This window comes from Drosophila ficusphila, unplaced genomic scaffold, assembly GCF_018152265.1.
Source record: "Drosophila ficusphila isolate 14025-0441.05 unplaced genomic scaffold, ASM1815226v1 contig_286, whole genome shotgun sequence".
Classification (NCBI taxonomy): domain Eukaryota; kingdom Metazoa; phylum Arthropoda; class Insecta; order Diptera; family Drosophilidae; genus Drosophila; species Drosophila ficusphila.
This window is the reverse complement of record NW_025064189.1, coordinates 5647002-5662851: the sequence shown is the minus strand read 5'-3', so window position 1 is coordinate 5662851 and position 15850 is coordinate 5647002. Positions and strand designations below refer to the sequence as shown.

General features: G+C 37.2%; 3 protein-coding genes across 13 annotated transcripts in view; 1 reads left to right on the top strand and 2 right to left on the bottom strand.

The window, feature by feature from the left end:
• LOC108100284 (protein TANC2) overlaps positions 1-15850 on the top strand; it is a 65447-nt gene that overhangs the window by 11170 nt on the left and 38427 nt on the right. For 3 of the 11 annotated variants that reach the window (XM_017204079.2, XM_017204077.2, XM_017204078.2), the window contains exon 1: positions 4-1257. The exons of 4 other annotated variants lie outside the window; for them this stretch is intronic. In XM_017204079.2, coding sequence (XP_017059568.1) covers positions 1008-1257 — 250 coding nt within the window. In that variant the 5' untranslated portion in view covers positions 4-1007. Of the gene's footprint in view, positions 1-3; positions 1258-15850 lie in introns of those variants that run through there. 4 more of the 11 variants (XM_017204073.2, XM_017204074.2, XM_017204076.2 and 1 more) reach the window with 4 other exon arrangements.
• Positions 11843-12595, bottom strand: LOC108100288. Its single transcript, XM_017204082.2, has one exon. It carries the CDS (start codon positions 12475-12477, stop codon positions 12088-12090), a length of 390 nt encoding a protein of 129 aa, XP_017059571.1. The 5' UTR covers positions 12478-12595; the 3' UTR covers positions 11843-12087.
• LOC108100287 (trichohyalin) lies at positions 12683-15416 on the bottom strand. Its single transcript, XM_017204081.1, has 2 exons — positions 14620-15416; positions 12683-14136 (listed from the first exon to the last, which is right to left on the bottom strand). Exons 1-2 carry the CDS (start codon positions 15259-15261, stop codon positions 13078-13080), a joined length of 1701 nt encoding a protein of 566 aa, XP_017059570.1. The 5' UTR covers positions 15262-15416; the 3' UTR covers positions 12683-13077.

Below are 15850 nucleotides of genomic sequence, written 5' to 3'. Positions count from 1 at the left end.
CTCAGTCTCGAAACGCACTTCAAAGCTCGCGCAAGCGTACCGCATGCAAATCGGAAAAGCCGCCTCCAATCGGAAAATCATTTCGACTCGCGATCGTTCAACCGGCATTTTCTCGTTCGACACTCTGGATACGGTTTCAAATCGCAAAACGTGCTAAAATCGCTAAATTATACAAAGCTCCCATGTGACGTATACGTAATGTGACCACAGTGCGGATAAATGTAATATATTCACCTGAGCATAAATACGACTGAATGTGTGTGTGTGTGTGTGTGTCATTGTCTAGGAATTTTGTTTCGTCTGCGAAATGTGCCAAGTTTTTTATTGTTTACATGGCGAAATTCCAAGAGTACCAATTGAGTCACAGGTTAAGACAAAATCAGATAAGATAACCATTGACTAACCTTTATTGAAATTTGGAAAGTGGGATTTACACTATTTCACGAATATATTTAATATTAGAACAATAAGTCTGCTTTGAAGTTTCAGTGATAAATCAATCTTAAATGAGTATCCAAGATTTCCAAATTTAATTCAAGTTTTCTCAAATAACGATTGATCTAATAATTTTAAAATAAATCAAGGATTAAGGACTCAGTGTAATCAAGTAAAAATCATGGCACAGTAACTCAAAAAACGAAACAAAAACCAACCTTAACTCATTGATCGAAAGGTGTGAAAAAAATTAAAGTAATAAATCTAAATAAGTGTTTTATTTTGTAAAGCGTTCAACGCCGGCTCTTTAAATGTATTTCGAAAACGAATTTAACGAAGAGGAATAAAGGAAAAATCCACAAAAGTACGTGCTGCCAAAATAAGTAAAAAAAAAAAAACGGGCAGAACAAGGAATTCGGCCCAAGAAGCTGGACAAAATCGACTTGAAAGGATTCGCAGCTGGAACTGCATCCATCCAGATACTGATTCAGATACATATATAACAGTGCCGATACAGATACGGATACAGATACATACATGAGGCAGCCAACGAACCACAAAAGATACATGCCATGTTCCCACTAACCAACCGCTCTTCGAGTGGCAATCGCACCAACAACAACAATACGAACAACCACAACAACAACAACCAGACCACGAGCTTTATAATCGGAGGTACCGGCAATATAAACAACAACAATAACAACCTACAGATCGGCGGCAGCAACATCGCTAAGGATAAAGGAAATTTTGAAAATAATTGGAGCTGCAATAAAACAACCGGTCGTCGATCTGGAAGTGGAAATAGCTGCAGTTTTTTAGGTGAATATTAAGTGAAGCACTTAAGAGTCCCGTTAATTAAATATTTCACATGCTTGGGAAGTGAGAAAAAGTTAATGTATTATGGTAAAAAATATAAGGCCCCGTTTTAAATAGCTTACAATTTAAAAGATTTATTCATAACTTTGTACAGATAGGATTTTTTTAATTTTGCTGCAACTTGTACAATTTTTTTGTATTTTCACTTGAAATAATGCTTCATTAGTAACACTCCGCCCATTGCACTTAAAACTTTTTCGAACCATCTCGATTAAGGCGGCTCCTTTGATCACCTGAGCTTTATCTTATGACCATCGCATCTCTTTCATTGGAATGACTGCAATTTCACAAATCGCATTTACCTTTTTCCGTAATGTCGCTTTTATGTCGCGAACTTTTGAAGTGGTTCCCTTTTTTTAGCAGCAATTTACAATGCAAATTGCATTAATTGCAATTTTCTGTTCAAATTGAGTTTGTCGTTGTTTCTGTGTTGCGGCATTGTTGTTGTCTTTACAATAAAATGCAAATACTTTGCACTAATTTACATGTCGCGCCGACGATTGCAGTGGAAAATGTAACCGCTCTCTCCCCTTTCCAGTGACCAGAAAATCGCCTGGAGAGACAATGGAAGTCTTTTGTGATGATCACACACCAGTACATTGTGTTAGTATGTGTGTGAGTTGGGGGCGGGGGAGGAGGAGTTTTAAGTGAGTGTGAGCTTGAACCATGTGAAATGCCATAAAAATTCCAGAGTCTTCGGGACTCCTTCCTCTGCTTTGTCTTACACGGTATTTGCAAAATACCAGGGTGTACGCAATCCAATTAAAATTTGATGGGTATTAGAAGTTTTAATAGGATCGTTGTTTAACATAAACTGTTTAAATAGAGCTTAATTAACAAAGCTTAAGCATTATTAACCATAAACTAAAGAAATGGTCTTAAAATTTATGGGTATTAGAAGAAGTTGATTTGGTTTCAATACGATCTTTGATATGAAGCTACAATTAAAATCGTTATATTATGTACATCGTAGTAAATTGTTTTTAAATAATTCTAGTTAAGAACCAAAACATTGTCTTAAAGGGTATTCTAGGGTTCAAAGCCACAACATAAACCTACTTATTCTGCTTCTTATGTTGCGCTTGCGCAATACCAAAAAAGCTTCTTTACGTTTTCTGCGATCTTTTCATTGCGCATGCGCAAAGTTGTGGGAAGAAGAGTAAGACAGAGTTTTTGGGATGTCGGCACATGCGCTTTGTTTATCTGTTGGTAATACACTTTAAAAAAAAATTATAGATTTTGGAATATATTTATTACACAAATGAGTATTTCTAAAAAAAATTTACAATATATAGTCTATCAAGAACAAAAAAAAAATGTCAAATTAATTATTTTGATCCCAAATCCAAAAAAAACTACTACGTTTTCTATTTCACTTTTTTCCGTGTTGTGGGTTCATTGGTTTTGTGTGTCTGTGCGCTTGCAAGAATTCCCAGAAATATTTTACTTCGAAATTTGTTAACAAGCAGACAACAAGAGCAACAACAACAACAACAGAAGCTATTCGAATACACAGGGAACACTGTGTTTTTGTTTGTTGTTTTGGCCTGGGCCATGAAGTGTATCAAGTGTTTGCTGGGTTGGCTTCTTTTCTTTATCGCCGGCTTTGTTCGCTGCCTGAGACTTCAAGTTGAAGGTTAAAGTTGAGCCGGGAATGAACTGAAGCCTTCCGATTGAATTAGAAGGAGTTCTGTTGTTCGAGTGGATTTCTCAGAGGTTTAGCGGCCCAGGAGTTTGTTAAACCAATAGAAATTGAATGGGTTAAAGTGTTCTTCATTTTGACAGCTTTTGGCAGATTTTGAGGATTGCAAAGCTTTAAGAAAGCGGTGTCGATTTCAAATAAAATGGAAAGAAATATTTATAAAGATAGAAAAAGAAGTAATTAAAAATTGTTTAAGCTGTAAAGCAAAATACATATATTAACTTTTATCTAATCCACTTTTAATGAAATACAAAAATGAAGTAATTTAAAATTTCCTTACATTAATTGTTAAGCTTTTAAAATTATGAAAGTCGCAAGGAATTCGCTTCGCATTTGAAATCTCTGCTCAGTTAAACCCGGCTTTACACACTTTAGAGCCGATAAAATGATTTATAAATCCACTAGAACCAGTTCAATGGGGCTCATGAGGCTCCCCCATAGAGGATTGCTAGCCAATAACTCATTCGATCTGATTCGATCTGGTAACCAGCCTTCAAAGCCGGCCACATCGAATCCGATGCCAATTCCAATCTCGACGCGTGTGGGGCAGCAGACTGCGCAAATCGCTTCCAATTCCATTTACTATTCACCATCTACCATTTGCCAGACGAGACGATCCGTCGAAGCATTCGGATGCATAGTTTTAATTGCAAATTGCAAAACTGACCATAACGAGTCTAATTAAGGCGATGTCTGCGCTGCCGAACAAATATCTTGCATATTTTTAGATCCACCAGCTGGGCATTTGCATTCGCAGACGGTCGTATTCAATGTCAGATTTACACTGAACAAACAAGGGGATGGTTTTCGAATTGATTTGTCAGACCATTTCCGGCTTTCACTATCGTTCAAGGATTTTATGGATTTAATTTCACTTTTTAGTTTAGTTTAATCAATCAGTTTATATGGATTCTAAAAGTCAAAACTAATACAGACTTCACAACCAATAACCGATTGACATCTCAAAATAAAGGTTATAAATTTTAAATAAAGCATAATAAAATATATTATTGTATATTAAATAATATTCTATATTTATATATTATAATAAATGATATGTAATATAATATTCTATCAAATTTTTTTATCAAATCATACAAATCTATTATGATTGAATTGGTTTCTCCTTGTGCAGTCCATCGAATTAGAAAGGGAGATCGGCGAGGAAGATGAGGAACTGCGAGCTGTGAGTGGCAATGAGTTAATTTGCTGCCAAAACACACCCTCGGGCCTCATTAGCCTGCACTCCGAGTGAGATTTATAGACGAGCTGCCGGGGAATTAGTTGGAAGTTGGAAATGCAAAGCCCTGGGGGTCAAGCACATGGGCGTCGGGCCAAAGGAGCGGAAGGGGCGGAAGGAGCGGCAACAGCAGCCGCTCTGCGGGTTGCCACCTAAATGAGCGCCTAAAGTGTCGGCTAAAACTCGCCAAGCTCGACGAGATTGCAATATGGCCACATGGCAGGGCCGATGAGCATGAATAATGAGCACTAGTCGGGCAAAAAAAAAAAAATGGCAAGCTTAGTTCAACTTAAGGTCTACTCAATCCCATAAAACTGCCATTTAGCATGTCGTATTTTACAAATTGTGCTAAACGGTTTTCCTTATTTCCAATTTGTGGGAGAATTATAGCTCTATTTAGTTGGGATTTTACGGGATTACATTTTAAAAGTTAGTAATGGTAAATATATAAAATAAATTTATAGTATCTGGAATATCACATTGTAATCTAATAAATTCTAAATTATTTCTAATTGTTTCATATGGTACAAAATAGTTTTACTAGCTTTCTGCTTCTAAAAATGTATTTTTTTCTCCCCAAAGTACGATTGTTTTTAATTTCTCTTAACTTGTGCAACTGATAAGTGGAAAGAAAATGTTTATTACCCAGCATGTGCAGCGAAACATGTTGGCTGCTCCCTAACAACATAAACATGTCCGCAGCTGGGCAGGAAAAATGGCTTTCCATTTGTTTTTGCATTTGCTGTGACATTTTGAGTTATTTGACACTTTGCAGGCGCATATCATCTTTCCACCGCTCGCGCTGTTTCGCCATCGCTCTTTTGGTCTTTCTTCTCGGGAGTTTATTAACTCATTATTTTGAAATCAACTTGGCCTGGCAGGCAAAACGTGTTGCAGAAGTTTCTGGCTGACAAGAGTTGGCTGCACAACGGCAAACCAGAAACATGTGCCTGTAGTTGCCGCTGTCGCAAGTGCAAAACTTGCACAACTTTTCTCCGCGACGACCGATGATTAAGTACTCCGACACTCTTTCTCCCATTAGCCACTGGATATAATTCATTAACATCTTTCACGAATTATTGCCGACCGCAATTGGGCGCAACAGAAGTCTTGCCGCTCTTAATTGATGCAATCAATAATTGCGAGCATATCTTTAATTTTCATCTGTGTTTCCTCTTCTTTTTTATATTTTTTATTCCAAGGAAACCGCATTTCGGTTGACTCCCCATCATCGAACTCGGCTTATAAACCGCACATAACAATCAAATTTACACCTATAAAAACAAAATTAGCAAATTCATAAAACTTGAGCCGCTTTTCGCATAAAACTTCGCATAAACATTCAAACAAAACAAATTTTGAATGCCCCGTTTATTCGGCTGTAAGGTTAAGCCTCTAAAACTTTTATCTTAAATGCTGAAGAAATAATTCACAAAGACACAAAACCAATTAATTATTTGCCCATTTAACTCTGGTTGCTGTTTGGCTGTTATTTTTCGTTGTAGATTGCAAAATTCAAGGAACAACAAAAACTGCCACTGCCTTTAGCTGCGTAACAATTTGTTGTAGTAACACAGAGATAAATATTATACAACTAAAAAACTATACACATTTTATCTCAAGTGTACAGTAAACAAAGTTGATAGGTACTTTTATAAAGAAAAATAAATTTTAAGAGATTTATTTAGAGTCTAATTTATGATTAAATAATCCTTGCACAAAAACTTTCTTAAAAGGGTTTTAAGAGCATTATTGATTTATTAAATATTTTTAGTAACTCTTTGTTGATTTTCACTGTACTTTTTGAGAGTATCTGCGTGTGATTGTGGCAGCTGCTGTGAAGTTGTAGGCGTGAGTAGTTTGCCGATGTCTTCGGGCCTGTCGGTATCTTTTTCAGATGTTTCGAAAAGAGACGTGAACAAGTAGCCGAGGACATGGCCACCGAATTCAAATGGAGTGGCAAAAAAAAAAAAAAGAAGAAAAGAAGTAGCGGGGAGATACAAAATCGTATATCTCGTGGCGATCTGTTCAATGGATTTGCAATTACATTCATGAAATTTAATTGGCGATGGGAAAAAACCTTGAATGGATTAAGCATGTGGAGGCAATGTGTTCAAAAGGAATAACTCCGGCACATAAATTGATTTATGGTTAATAATTCCAACTCATTGAGGACTCTCAATGGGAACGAAATGAAATTCAGCCTCCACTCATCCATAGTATATATAAAGTATCTGATTTTAGCATCTAGCACATGGTCTTATCAGACCTTGCAATCTCCATTAGAGTTAGCCCATCTTGCCCATTAAAAACTCTCGTAGCGAATAGTCGCCAAAAGTCACGTTTTCTTCGGAGCCTCCCCTGCATAAAAGTTAAGATCAACTTGCGATAGATCGACTAAAAAAAAGAAACCAACGATACAAAGAGAGACGTGCAAAAAAAGTGCCTAGCTAACATTTGTTGACTTTTGTTTACAAATGCAAATTTACCTTTAATATTTGCACTACAAACTAAAATCGTCTATTTCCACCCCACTCAACTTCAACTATTTTTTCTTTTATTTCATTTCGAGCGCCGCGATAATTTGCCAAGCAAACTTTTTGCGTTCAGATAGCGGCAACAATTGTTTATTTAGACCCGAGCGAGGCAACGACAACAACAGCCAAAGCCAATTACCGTTTTTAATTATTTGTAAATATTTAAAATGTCCGACCGACTTTTCGCTTGGCGCCCGCAGAAAAAAAGTTAAGAAAACCACCGAAAACCTTATCGATTCGGCGACAGAGCAACAGGTGCGCCCATTTGTGGCCAAAGTGCGAATCACACCAAGTCGTAACCTTTTCACGTGTGGAAATATGTCACTACTATATCTAATCTTAAAGGTCCTCACATTTCGCGAATTCCAAACTAATCAAAAATGAGTTAGCAGTAACCAACTAATACAAGTTTCTTAGAAAATTATATCTTAGAAGTTTATTTTGATTACATTTATATTATTGCCAATGTTAAACTTTGAATATAAACATTTTGTATTTCTACAATTTTTTGTATACATTTTAATATATGTATTATATTCTTTTAATAAAGAAATGGTTAAACTAACCATATCTTTGGATCTTCTATCTAAAAAATCAAAGCCGCGTGGGTTATGAACTCCAATAAAAAATCAATAGATCTGAAGTGCACTCGTATTTAAATTTGCAATGTTTTCCGTGTTTACACGTAAGCTTGTTGCTGTCATAAAATCGGCGATTTTTAACTTAAAGAGGAACCCCTTGGCTGACTAATTTTTGCAAATGAATTTGCCATTCGAGTGTTGTCATTCATTCACTTACTGTTTCCTCTTTTCGGCCAAAAAACCTTTTCTTGGTCTTTACAAAATGGGCGTGTCGCATTGCGGTAATTTATTAAGTGCTTTTTTCTCACTCGGTTTAATTGCCGCTCAGATGATTTAGTGTCTTTACTTTCCTCTTTTCCTCTTGTTGTATTTTCTTATGACTTTCACCTCGCCAAAGTGAAATTACGGCCTAATGACTAAACATTTCATTTAATTAGAAGATCCATCGCGCAGATGAAACCGAAACAATAACAAAAGGGCGGAACGCCAAGAGTTTTTTGAACTTTGTGAATGTGTAATCTTGGATCTTAGCTCATTACAGAAATTTGGCAATCGGGTAAATTGATCTGACACCTGAAACCTCAAAGCGGATTACAGCAGTTTAACTTTTGATTTTGATGGATGTGGAGATTTCCGGGAATAAAATTCTTTTGCACGAAATATTTCTGTAATTTTTCGGTGTATAAAAAACGTTGTTTTATAAAAACCCCTGCCGTTATTTTGACATTTTCTGGAAGTTTTTATGTCGAACCCTTTTTGGGGTTCGCTGACTCACCTGGAACCTGCAACATTTCAGCGTTGCAACGTTGCAACATTGCTGCGAATTAATTTATCAAAATGTACCGCTACAATGTCAACGCCAAACGAGAAGAAGAAGAAGAAAAGGAAGAAGAAGGGAAAGAAGTTTGCAGCATTAAAAGGCCATAAATTTGTCGGACAACTGGCCAACTGGCTGTGGACCATCGGACTTCCAAGAAGCTGGCAACTTGATATAACCAAAACCCATAGCCAACGCCAAACATTTCCGAATGCCCACAATTTTTTCTGATTTCTGGCGAGGAAAAGCTCGTCGCTCGTTGCTCGGCGAGACCAAAGTTTGATTTATGCGTTGCGATGCTCAATGGGCGATACAGAGAGCCAAGCCAAGGAAGTAACCGCAGTCAAATTTCCAGGCCCAAACGGCACGACTACCAAATGCGCTCTGCCTGCCGGTTAAATGCAGCCAAACATAAATTATAGGCCACGGCTAAGTAGGAAAACTGTTTGGGCCCAAAACGCGGCACAGTGGAAAATGGTAGATAACAAAGGCCAAAACCCGAATTTTCCTCTTTTAAATGAGTCACAACAATTTGAGCTCAAACCAAGAACTTTTTAAGAAATTTTCGGTTCAAGATAAGCTTGTCTTGATTTTTATCATTGCTCGAAATTTGAGTAGAATTTTTCATGTATTTTTGACAGTTTTAAAATTAATGGGTTCTGTTTCGAATTTTGAAAAGTAACCTATTTATATAAAATTTGATAGGTTTAGATTTAAATCTGGCACAAGAAATACAAACATGGATATACAATATTTTTCATAAATTATTATTTCACACAACTACAATAAATATAAAATGTAGTAAAGGAGTTAAGTATCCTAAATTGGTTGTGAAATTTAATGAAGCTATTAAAAGTTTACCACCAAGCAAATAATTAATTTGAAGAGATTAAGAGTTTATCACACAATATATTTTTTATTTTAATTACTGACTTTGTAGCTCTCAACTAAGACTGGTCATTAAAAATGCATTAATTAAAAGTAACCAAAAAATCTTTTGTTATTTTCGCTTGCTTTTAAAATTCTCCCACAGTGTCTTGCATTTCCCAGCAGCCTTTTCCGCCCCTTCGACTTTCATAATGTTGGCAAACATTTAACGAAAGTCCATAAACACAATGCATATGCCCAGGAACTTCGCCGGCCATATAATGCAAAATTTCCCTCCTCTGCGGATGTTTAAACTCTTGAGTTTTATTTTTTTGTTCGCCGACTTCGATCCGATGCGATCCAGACTCAAAGTCGAAGTTGAAGTCGTCGGATACATGTTGCCGCCGTCAATGTTTCGCCTTTGTCTCGTAAATTTTAACATTTTTATTATAAAAGCCAAGCGAGCAGCTTGACTGCTGATTTCTCACACAATGCGCGCGATTTATTTTGTATGCATTGCGAGCCTGAAATTGATTAATTACAAAGCGGAAGAGTTGCCGATCAGACCGATCAGGTTAAGACCAACACTTTGTTACGATTATTCACTGGTTCATTTTTCAAGCTTAATTTTCTGTATTATTTCGATTTTGTTTTTATTACACCAAGCACAAATCAAGTTGTGTAAACTTCGTGATTTGCTGTGGCCACGATTCTTTGATTGTTGTTCTATTTATTGGTATTCCGAAGGTTTCTGCATTATCTAAATGACACTGACACCACTGACATTTGAAAGTAGTGTAATAACAAGAATGTGTGAATCAATAAAAATATTTAATTGCTGGGGTAACCACATTTTTATGGCTTAAAAATTCAAGCTTACCAAGTGTTACAAAAAATTCAAATAGCAAAATATCTGTTGGTAAAATAAAGCATTAATTTTTTATTAATATTTGTGGTTAGTTCTTGGTATTTTATGTTAATTGTACGATCTTATGAAAACTAAAGTCTGGCGCCCTATAATTTTCCCATGGAATGCAAAACAACGCACTAAAATCTCAAGTGAGAACGAGGGCAATAATATCAGTCGTACTTAATTACTGTCAAGTATTTTGCAAACTTCAAATTGGCATCCTATCTGGGAAAAGGGGGTTTTGAAGAGGTTATCCAGTAAAATGTCAAAACAATTAATTCCAATCGAATCGCGCTAGATACAAATTGGTTTTACTGTCGTAAGAAGTTGAGACATAATACTTTTGATGTCACATGTGTGTTTGCTTTTAATGATTCTGTGTGCCACTTAAATTTCACAGAATTGTCGTTCTTTTTTTAATGCCACCGTTTTAATGAGCTATTAAAATGTTTGGGGAATTGTAGTACATGTGTAAGAGCCAATTGCCTTGTGTAAACAACCCAGGCAGATTCTTGTAAAACTTTATTTTTATGAAGAGGATTTGTTTTATGGAAGATCTTTCCACATAATGAACATCTAATGAGATCAGAGCTATTTATATATTTTTGTAATCCCATATCTTTTCCAAGACCAAACTAATTTTGTGTATTTTTTATTTTCAGGTAAGTTTTGGTTCAACGTAACTTCTTCAATATTATTAACACATCTGTAAGTAAATAACTTGGTTAAATAAACGTAAGTGGTACTTTAAGGTAAATGGATTCATGGATTAGATCATCCTCACTTTTGAAGGGCTTTTAAATGGCACCGAGTTACCATATGTCTTGTTTAAAAACCCTAAAATCAGTAGTCTGATCTCACTTGAACCTAATTAAACGAAACCCTGCCTTCCATAGCCTGAAAAATACGCTCAATTTATTAAGATGTAAGGCCTTTCAGAATTGCTCGACACACTCCATTAGACAGCCGCCATATAAACGCTTCATTTGCCAAATCATTTAACATAATTAGCCGGCAAACACGATATGATCTCATAACCAGTTTCCTTGGCTGCCAAATCCTTCGGTTAATTGGCAAACTAAAACAAGACCAAGAAGAAAGGAGTTCTACCTGTGTCAGTCTAAATTCATATTTCAAACGTGAATTCCGGGAACCGAGTGTGGACACAATATTTCATAAATATGTCTGGCAAAATCGTTTGGCGACTGAAACCGAAGCTCACCTCAATCTCACTTCCTTTTGGCTGAAGTTTCGTTTTTTGGTTTGTTTTTTTTGTTCGGCTTTATTTGCAATCAAACACAAAATGCACAAAGGCATGGAAGAAGCTACATTAACCTTCAAGTCGGGTATTCGTTGGCATTACTTTTTTGACAATTTTCTGAAATGTATTTTTCGTTTCGTTGCGCAAATAAAACAACTACAACCGCTGACAACAGCGACAACGACTCCGAGTTTGTATCTAAAATCAACAAGTTCACGACGACATCACAAGCACAGCCAAAAAAAAAAAAAAAAAAAAAATAGAAATACAGAAAAGATAAAAACTTTAAAGCGTCGGGCAAATACACAAAGATACCCAAACCAATACAAATGCTCCCATTCATTGCCAACAGACCTTTGCTTAGAAGGTAAATAGAACTCCAAACAAAAAGTCATATGAACCTCCTAAAAGCCCATTTGAGTGACAAGCCAAAAAAAAAAAAAAAAAAAAAACAGATAATTCACTTGCTTACTCAATGCCTTTTGGGGGTGGCAATAATCAAATCGGTTTTATGTAAGTTTCCATTGTAAAACTTTGGGTTCTCTTGGCTTGAAGAACCAAATGATAAGATTTAAATGAATAATAAAACTCCAATTAAGAACGAAGAGTTTTGTTACATTTCTATATTGCATTTAATTCTGTATTTATTTACATGACCCCTTTACATATCTGGTTTCCAAAATAATTATATCCATAAATTTAAAACTAAAAAACATCCCAGGGTACACAAAATGGATTCTTGAATTACTTTCAAAGCTGCGAGGAATTTGCCACTCATACAAAACGTGAAAAAACTTCCATTTGGTCCATGGATAAATGTATTAACTTTTTACAACAAAAGAGATTTTGAGATACTTTCTATACCAATCGCCTGGCTTTAAGATCCGCGTATATAGCCGTTTCCCTACACTTCAGTTCCTTTTTGATCCTGGCCAGTTGGGTTCCAATCCGCACGAGTCTCTCCACCAATAGTTGATGTCTCAACGATAAAATATCCCTGAGGTGATCCGTTGCTCGGTAATCGTCCTCGCAAATGTCCTCCAGCTCCAACTTATCATCCAGATCATTCAAGCGGTGCAGCAAGTGATTCAATCTCGTCTGAAATAATTCCCTTTCGACCTTCAAGGCAGTCTCTTCGTCCTTCTTGCGCTCCAACAATTCAATTTCGGATTCAGGAACATATTTCTTCAGATCATCGATTTTCATTGTGAGAACCGGAGTGGGGTTCACTGCCTTTGGTGCCTGCATTTTGTTCACCCCAAAAAAAACAACGAATAATTTAGTAATGTAAAAAAAATGATTCGATTTTCTATATAAAAAACTTTTAGATTTCCCTAGAGCACCGTTTTGCTTTACGTTTTATATAGAACTGATATTTGAGGGAGCTGTGTCTGGGAATTGATTTACTCAAGCCTGCTGCCTTTTGAAATACTTAAATTTTTGAGCTTCTAGAAAGTTTGTTAAATGAAATTGAAGCCCGAAGACGGAATTCGGCAGAGAAGTGAGTAATGGCATTGGAAATCGATCGCCGGCGACTTAAATTTCGCACCTTTAATTGCAATTCAATACATTTTATTGGCAGCCTCGTGTTGCCATTGTAATTGATATCAGTCGAATACTTTGCCTTCGAGTTACAGCTTACATACTTAACCGCAATTCATGTCAAGTTGGGGGTTTTATTTTCAACCATTTTATTTTGAGGTTTCTTTAGGTTATTTAATGATCACTCAGGGGGTAGTTAAAGTTGTAAGCTAAACTTCAATAGAAATAAATAAAATAAATAAATATAAAATTTCTAAAAATGTATTTGTATAGCTTTAAATTCTTGTTTTCTGAAAACCAATCAATTTATTTGGAAACCTTTGACTCATTTTTTGCCTTGGCTTCCTGCAACACCAACTCTTCGATTTTTTTGAGATTCTCCTCGATCTTCTGCCTGTGGAGCTGTTCCTCTTTGCTCAGCTCCTCGGCATTTGGTTCCTGTTTTTCCAAGGACTTTTCCCTGCCCTCGGCCTTGCTATCTCCTTGAGTGCGTCTGCCCATCGGCAATCGAGTTACCATATGGCGGGGAATCCGTATCTCAGCTCCAATGCGATTATCGTTTTTGTACTGGCCAACAGCGCGGATGAATGGCTTCAAAGGACATCCTTTGCTCTTGGCCTCGTCCATCAACTGGCGAGCATAGTCAAAGAAAAAGGCATCCTCGCGTAGCTCCTCCAATTGAGCTTCTCTATTGTAGTTTGTACCTGGTCGAGTTTCCTCCTCAACTCGTTTTTTCACCTGTTCATCGAGTTCTCGTCGGAGTTCTCTAATGCGATTTAGTTCATCTTGTCGCTGCTGCTGTTTAAATTTGACATTAGTTAGATCGTTTTGAAGGCGTAGCTTCACTGCCTCCTGGCGATCCTTTTCAGCCTGTTCCCTTATCTTTCTGGCCAATTCCTCCTCCTCTTTTTGAATGGCCAAACGAGCGTTTTTAGCCTGCTCCCTTAATTGTTTCTTTTTGGCCTGCTCGGCACTGTGGATTTTCCGCATTTCCTCCAATTGTCGCTGGTGGCGTTCCTCATCCTCGCGAGCACTGTAATGAAGTCGAGGAGCCAACTCTTGGGCCAGTTTTTCATTTCTCCGAATGCGTTGCTCCACTCGCTCCTTGGCCCTGTCCCTTTTGAGTTTCTCCAAATAACCTTTGGCCTGGTTGTGGACATCGCACTGCACCTGTTCCACCTCCTCGAGCATCAGAAGGCGCTTTTGCTTCTGCTCGGCCATGGCCAGGGAGGCCAGAGCTGCCTCTCTCTTCTGGCGCTGCTTCTGGGCAATCTGCTCCTTTTCCTTATCCTGCTGATCCTTTAACATCTGCTCGTTGCGCCTACGCTCTTCAAGGGCTTCCTCCAACTCCCTGGCTTTGGTGGCCTGAGGGTATAAATAAAAAAAAAGGTTTTTAGATTGATTAAAATTTGATTGGAATACAAAAAATGTTTCCATGTTTTAAGAATTAAATTTGAGATGAATTGATTATTATTTATTATCTTAAGACTAAAAAAGATGTGAACAGAAAATAAAGTAGATTTATACCGAACTAAACATATGTGAGACACTTAAAAAACACTTTTAATAAGTTTGTTGACTATTTTTTATTTAAACGTCATGCCATAAATTTTTTAATTCATTACTAACGTTTATAAAAACCTTACCAGCTAATTAGGTAGATAATTATGCACATTGTAAGATGTTTTCAAGTTGATTCTGAGTCAGATATTTAAACGTGAGTTAACATAAATTTATTGTCTAGCTTCAAACAAAAAATGTAGAAAACGTGTAGATAACATTTCGTTGATATTTTGTGGCAAAAAATAAGTGATAATAATATGTACTAAATGTGCTTTTAAAACCCACCTGTCTTTCCTTTTCCCTCTCCTCAATTAACTTCAATAACTCCTTTTTGTGTTCTCCCAACTGCTGGCATTGCTCCTTGTGGCGCTGTTGAGCCTCCTCGAATCCTCGAAGGACTTGTTCCTGGAAGATCTTCCTGTCCAGTTCCTTCTGCTTCTGATTGGCCTTGTCAAACTCCGCTTGAACTTCCCTCTGAACATTGACACTTCGCATGACTTCACTTTGCAATCGGGCACATTGTAATTCTCGGGGACCAGGACGCAGTTGCTCCAGAAGTTTCTGGGCCTTCTCAATGCGTTCCTTCTTGGTTTTCTGGTGCTCCAGGCGAGAGGCCTTCGTCTCCTCCTCCGCCAGTCGCTTTGCCTCCAAGTGCTGCTCCTCCAGCTGCTTTAATTCACGGGCACACTCCTCCTCCCTCGAAATGCACAAATTCCTACCAGCGAATTTCCGAAGGAGCTCCTCGCCTCCAATCCGCAGTTTCTCATCCGCCTGGTTGCGCAGCTCCTGCTGATGCAGCTTCTCCTTCTTGGCTTCCTGAAAGGCATTTGCACGGATTCGCTGGAATCTGTTGTTGGAGAGCACCACCGGTGGCTTTTCCCGTACAATTGGTTCACGGCGTTCTTGAGGCAGCCAGCAATATTGCATTGTTCAAAGGTTGTTTATTGACTGGAGTTTTGTTTAACTGATTTCATCTGTAAGTTGTGGGGTTTCCATGGCCTTTGTTTTGTTTGGTAGTCAAGGGAGGAAGTTGATGGTAGCCTTGGAGTTCCTAAGTAAATAGATCTTCTATACGCAAAATACAAAAAATGCTTTGAGCTTGTAATGGATTTATATAAAATTCTTATAAAAAACTATTATGATTATTAAGTTGCCAAATAAATAAGAATAAATATGTTAGGAGTATATTAATTCTAAAATAAAATTAATATTCTACTAATCTAACCATTTACCAATCTAAAATAACCCTGTAATACCCCGATTTAATCACTTAATTTAGCTCAAATCATCGCAACTCATCATCCCACAAGTGTCGTAAGCGAAATGCCAAAACAGAAATTGTCGAGTGTTGGCCACATTTTGAGTAGTTTATTTTAATTAATTAGCTTTGTGTGCACAGTTGGCTGTGCACACCGGTGTCCAACACAGCGACAGGTTACTGTCAACGCAAATGGCAAAGATTTTGCTTTGATGGCTTAATTATGTCCAAAAGTTATGTTGAGGCCATTTGGCATAG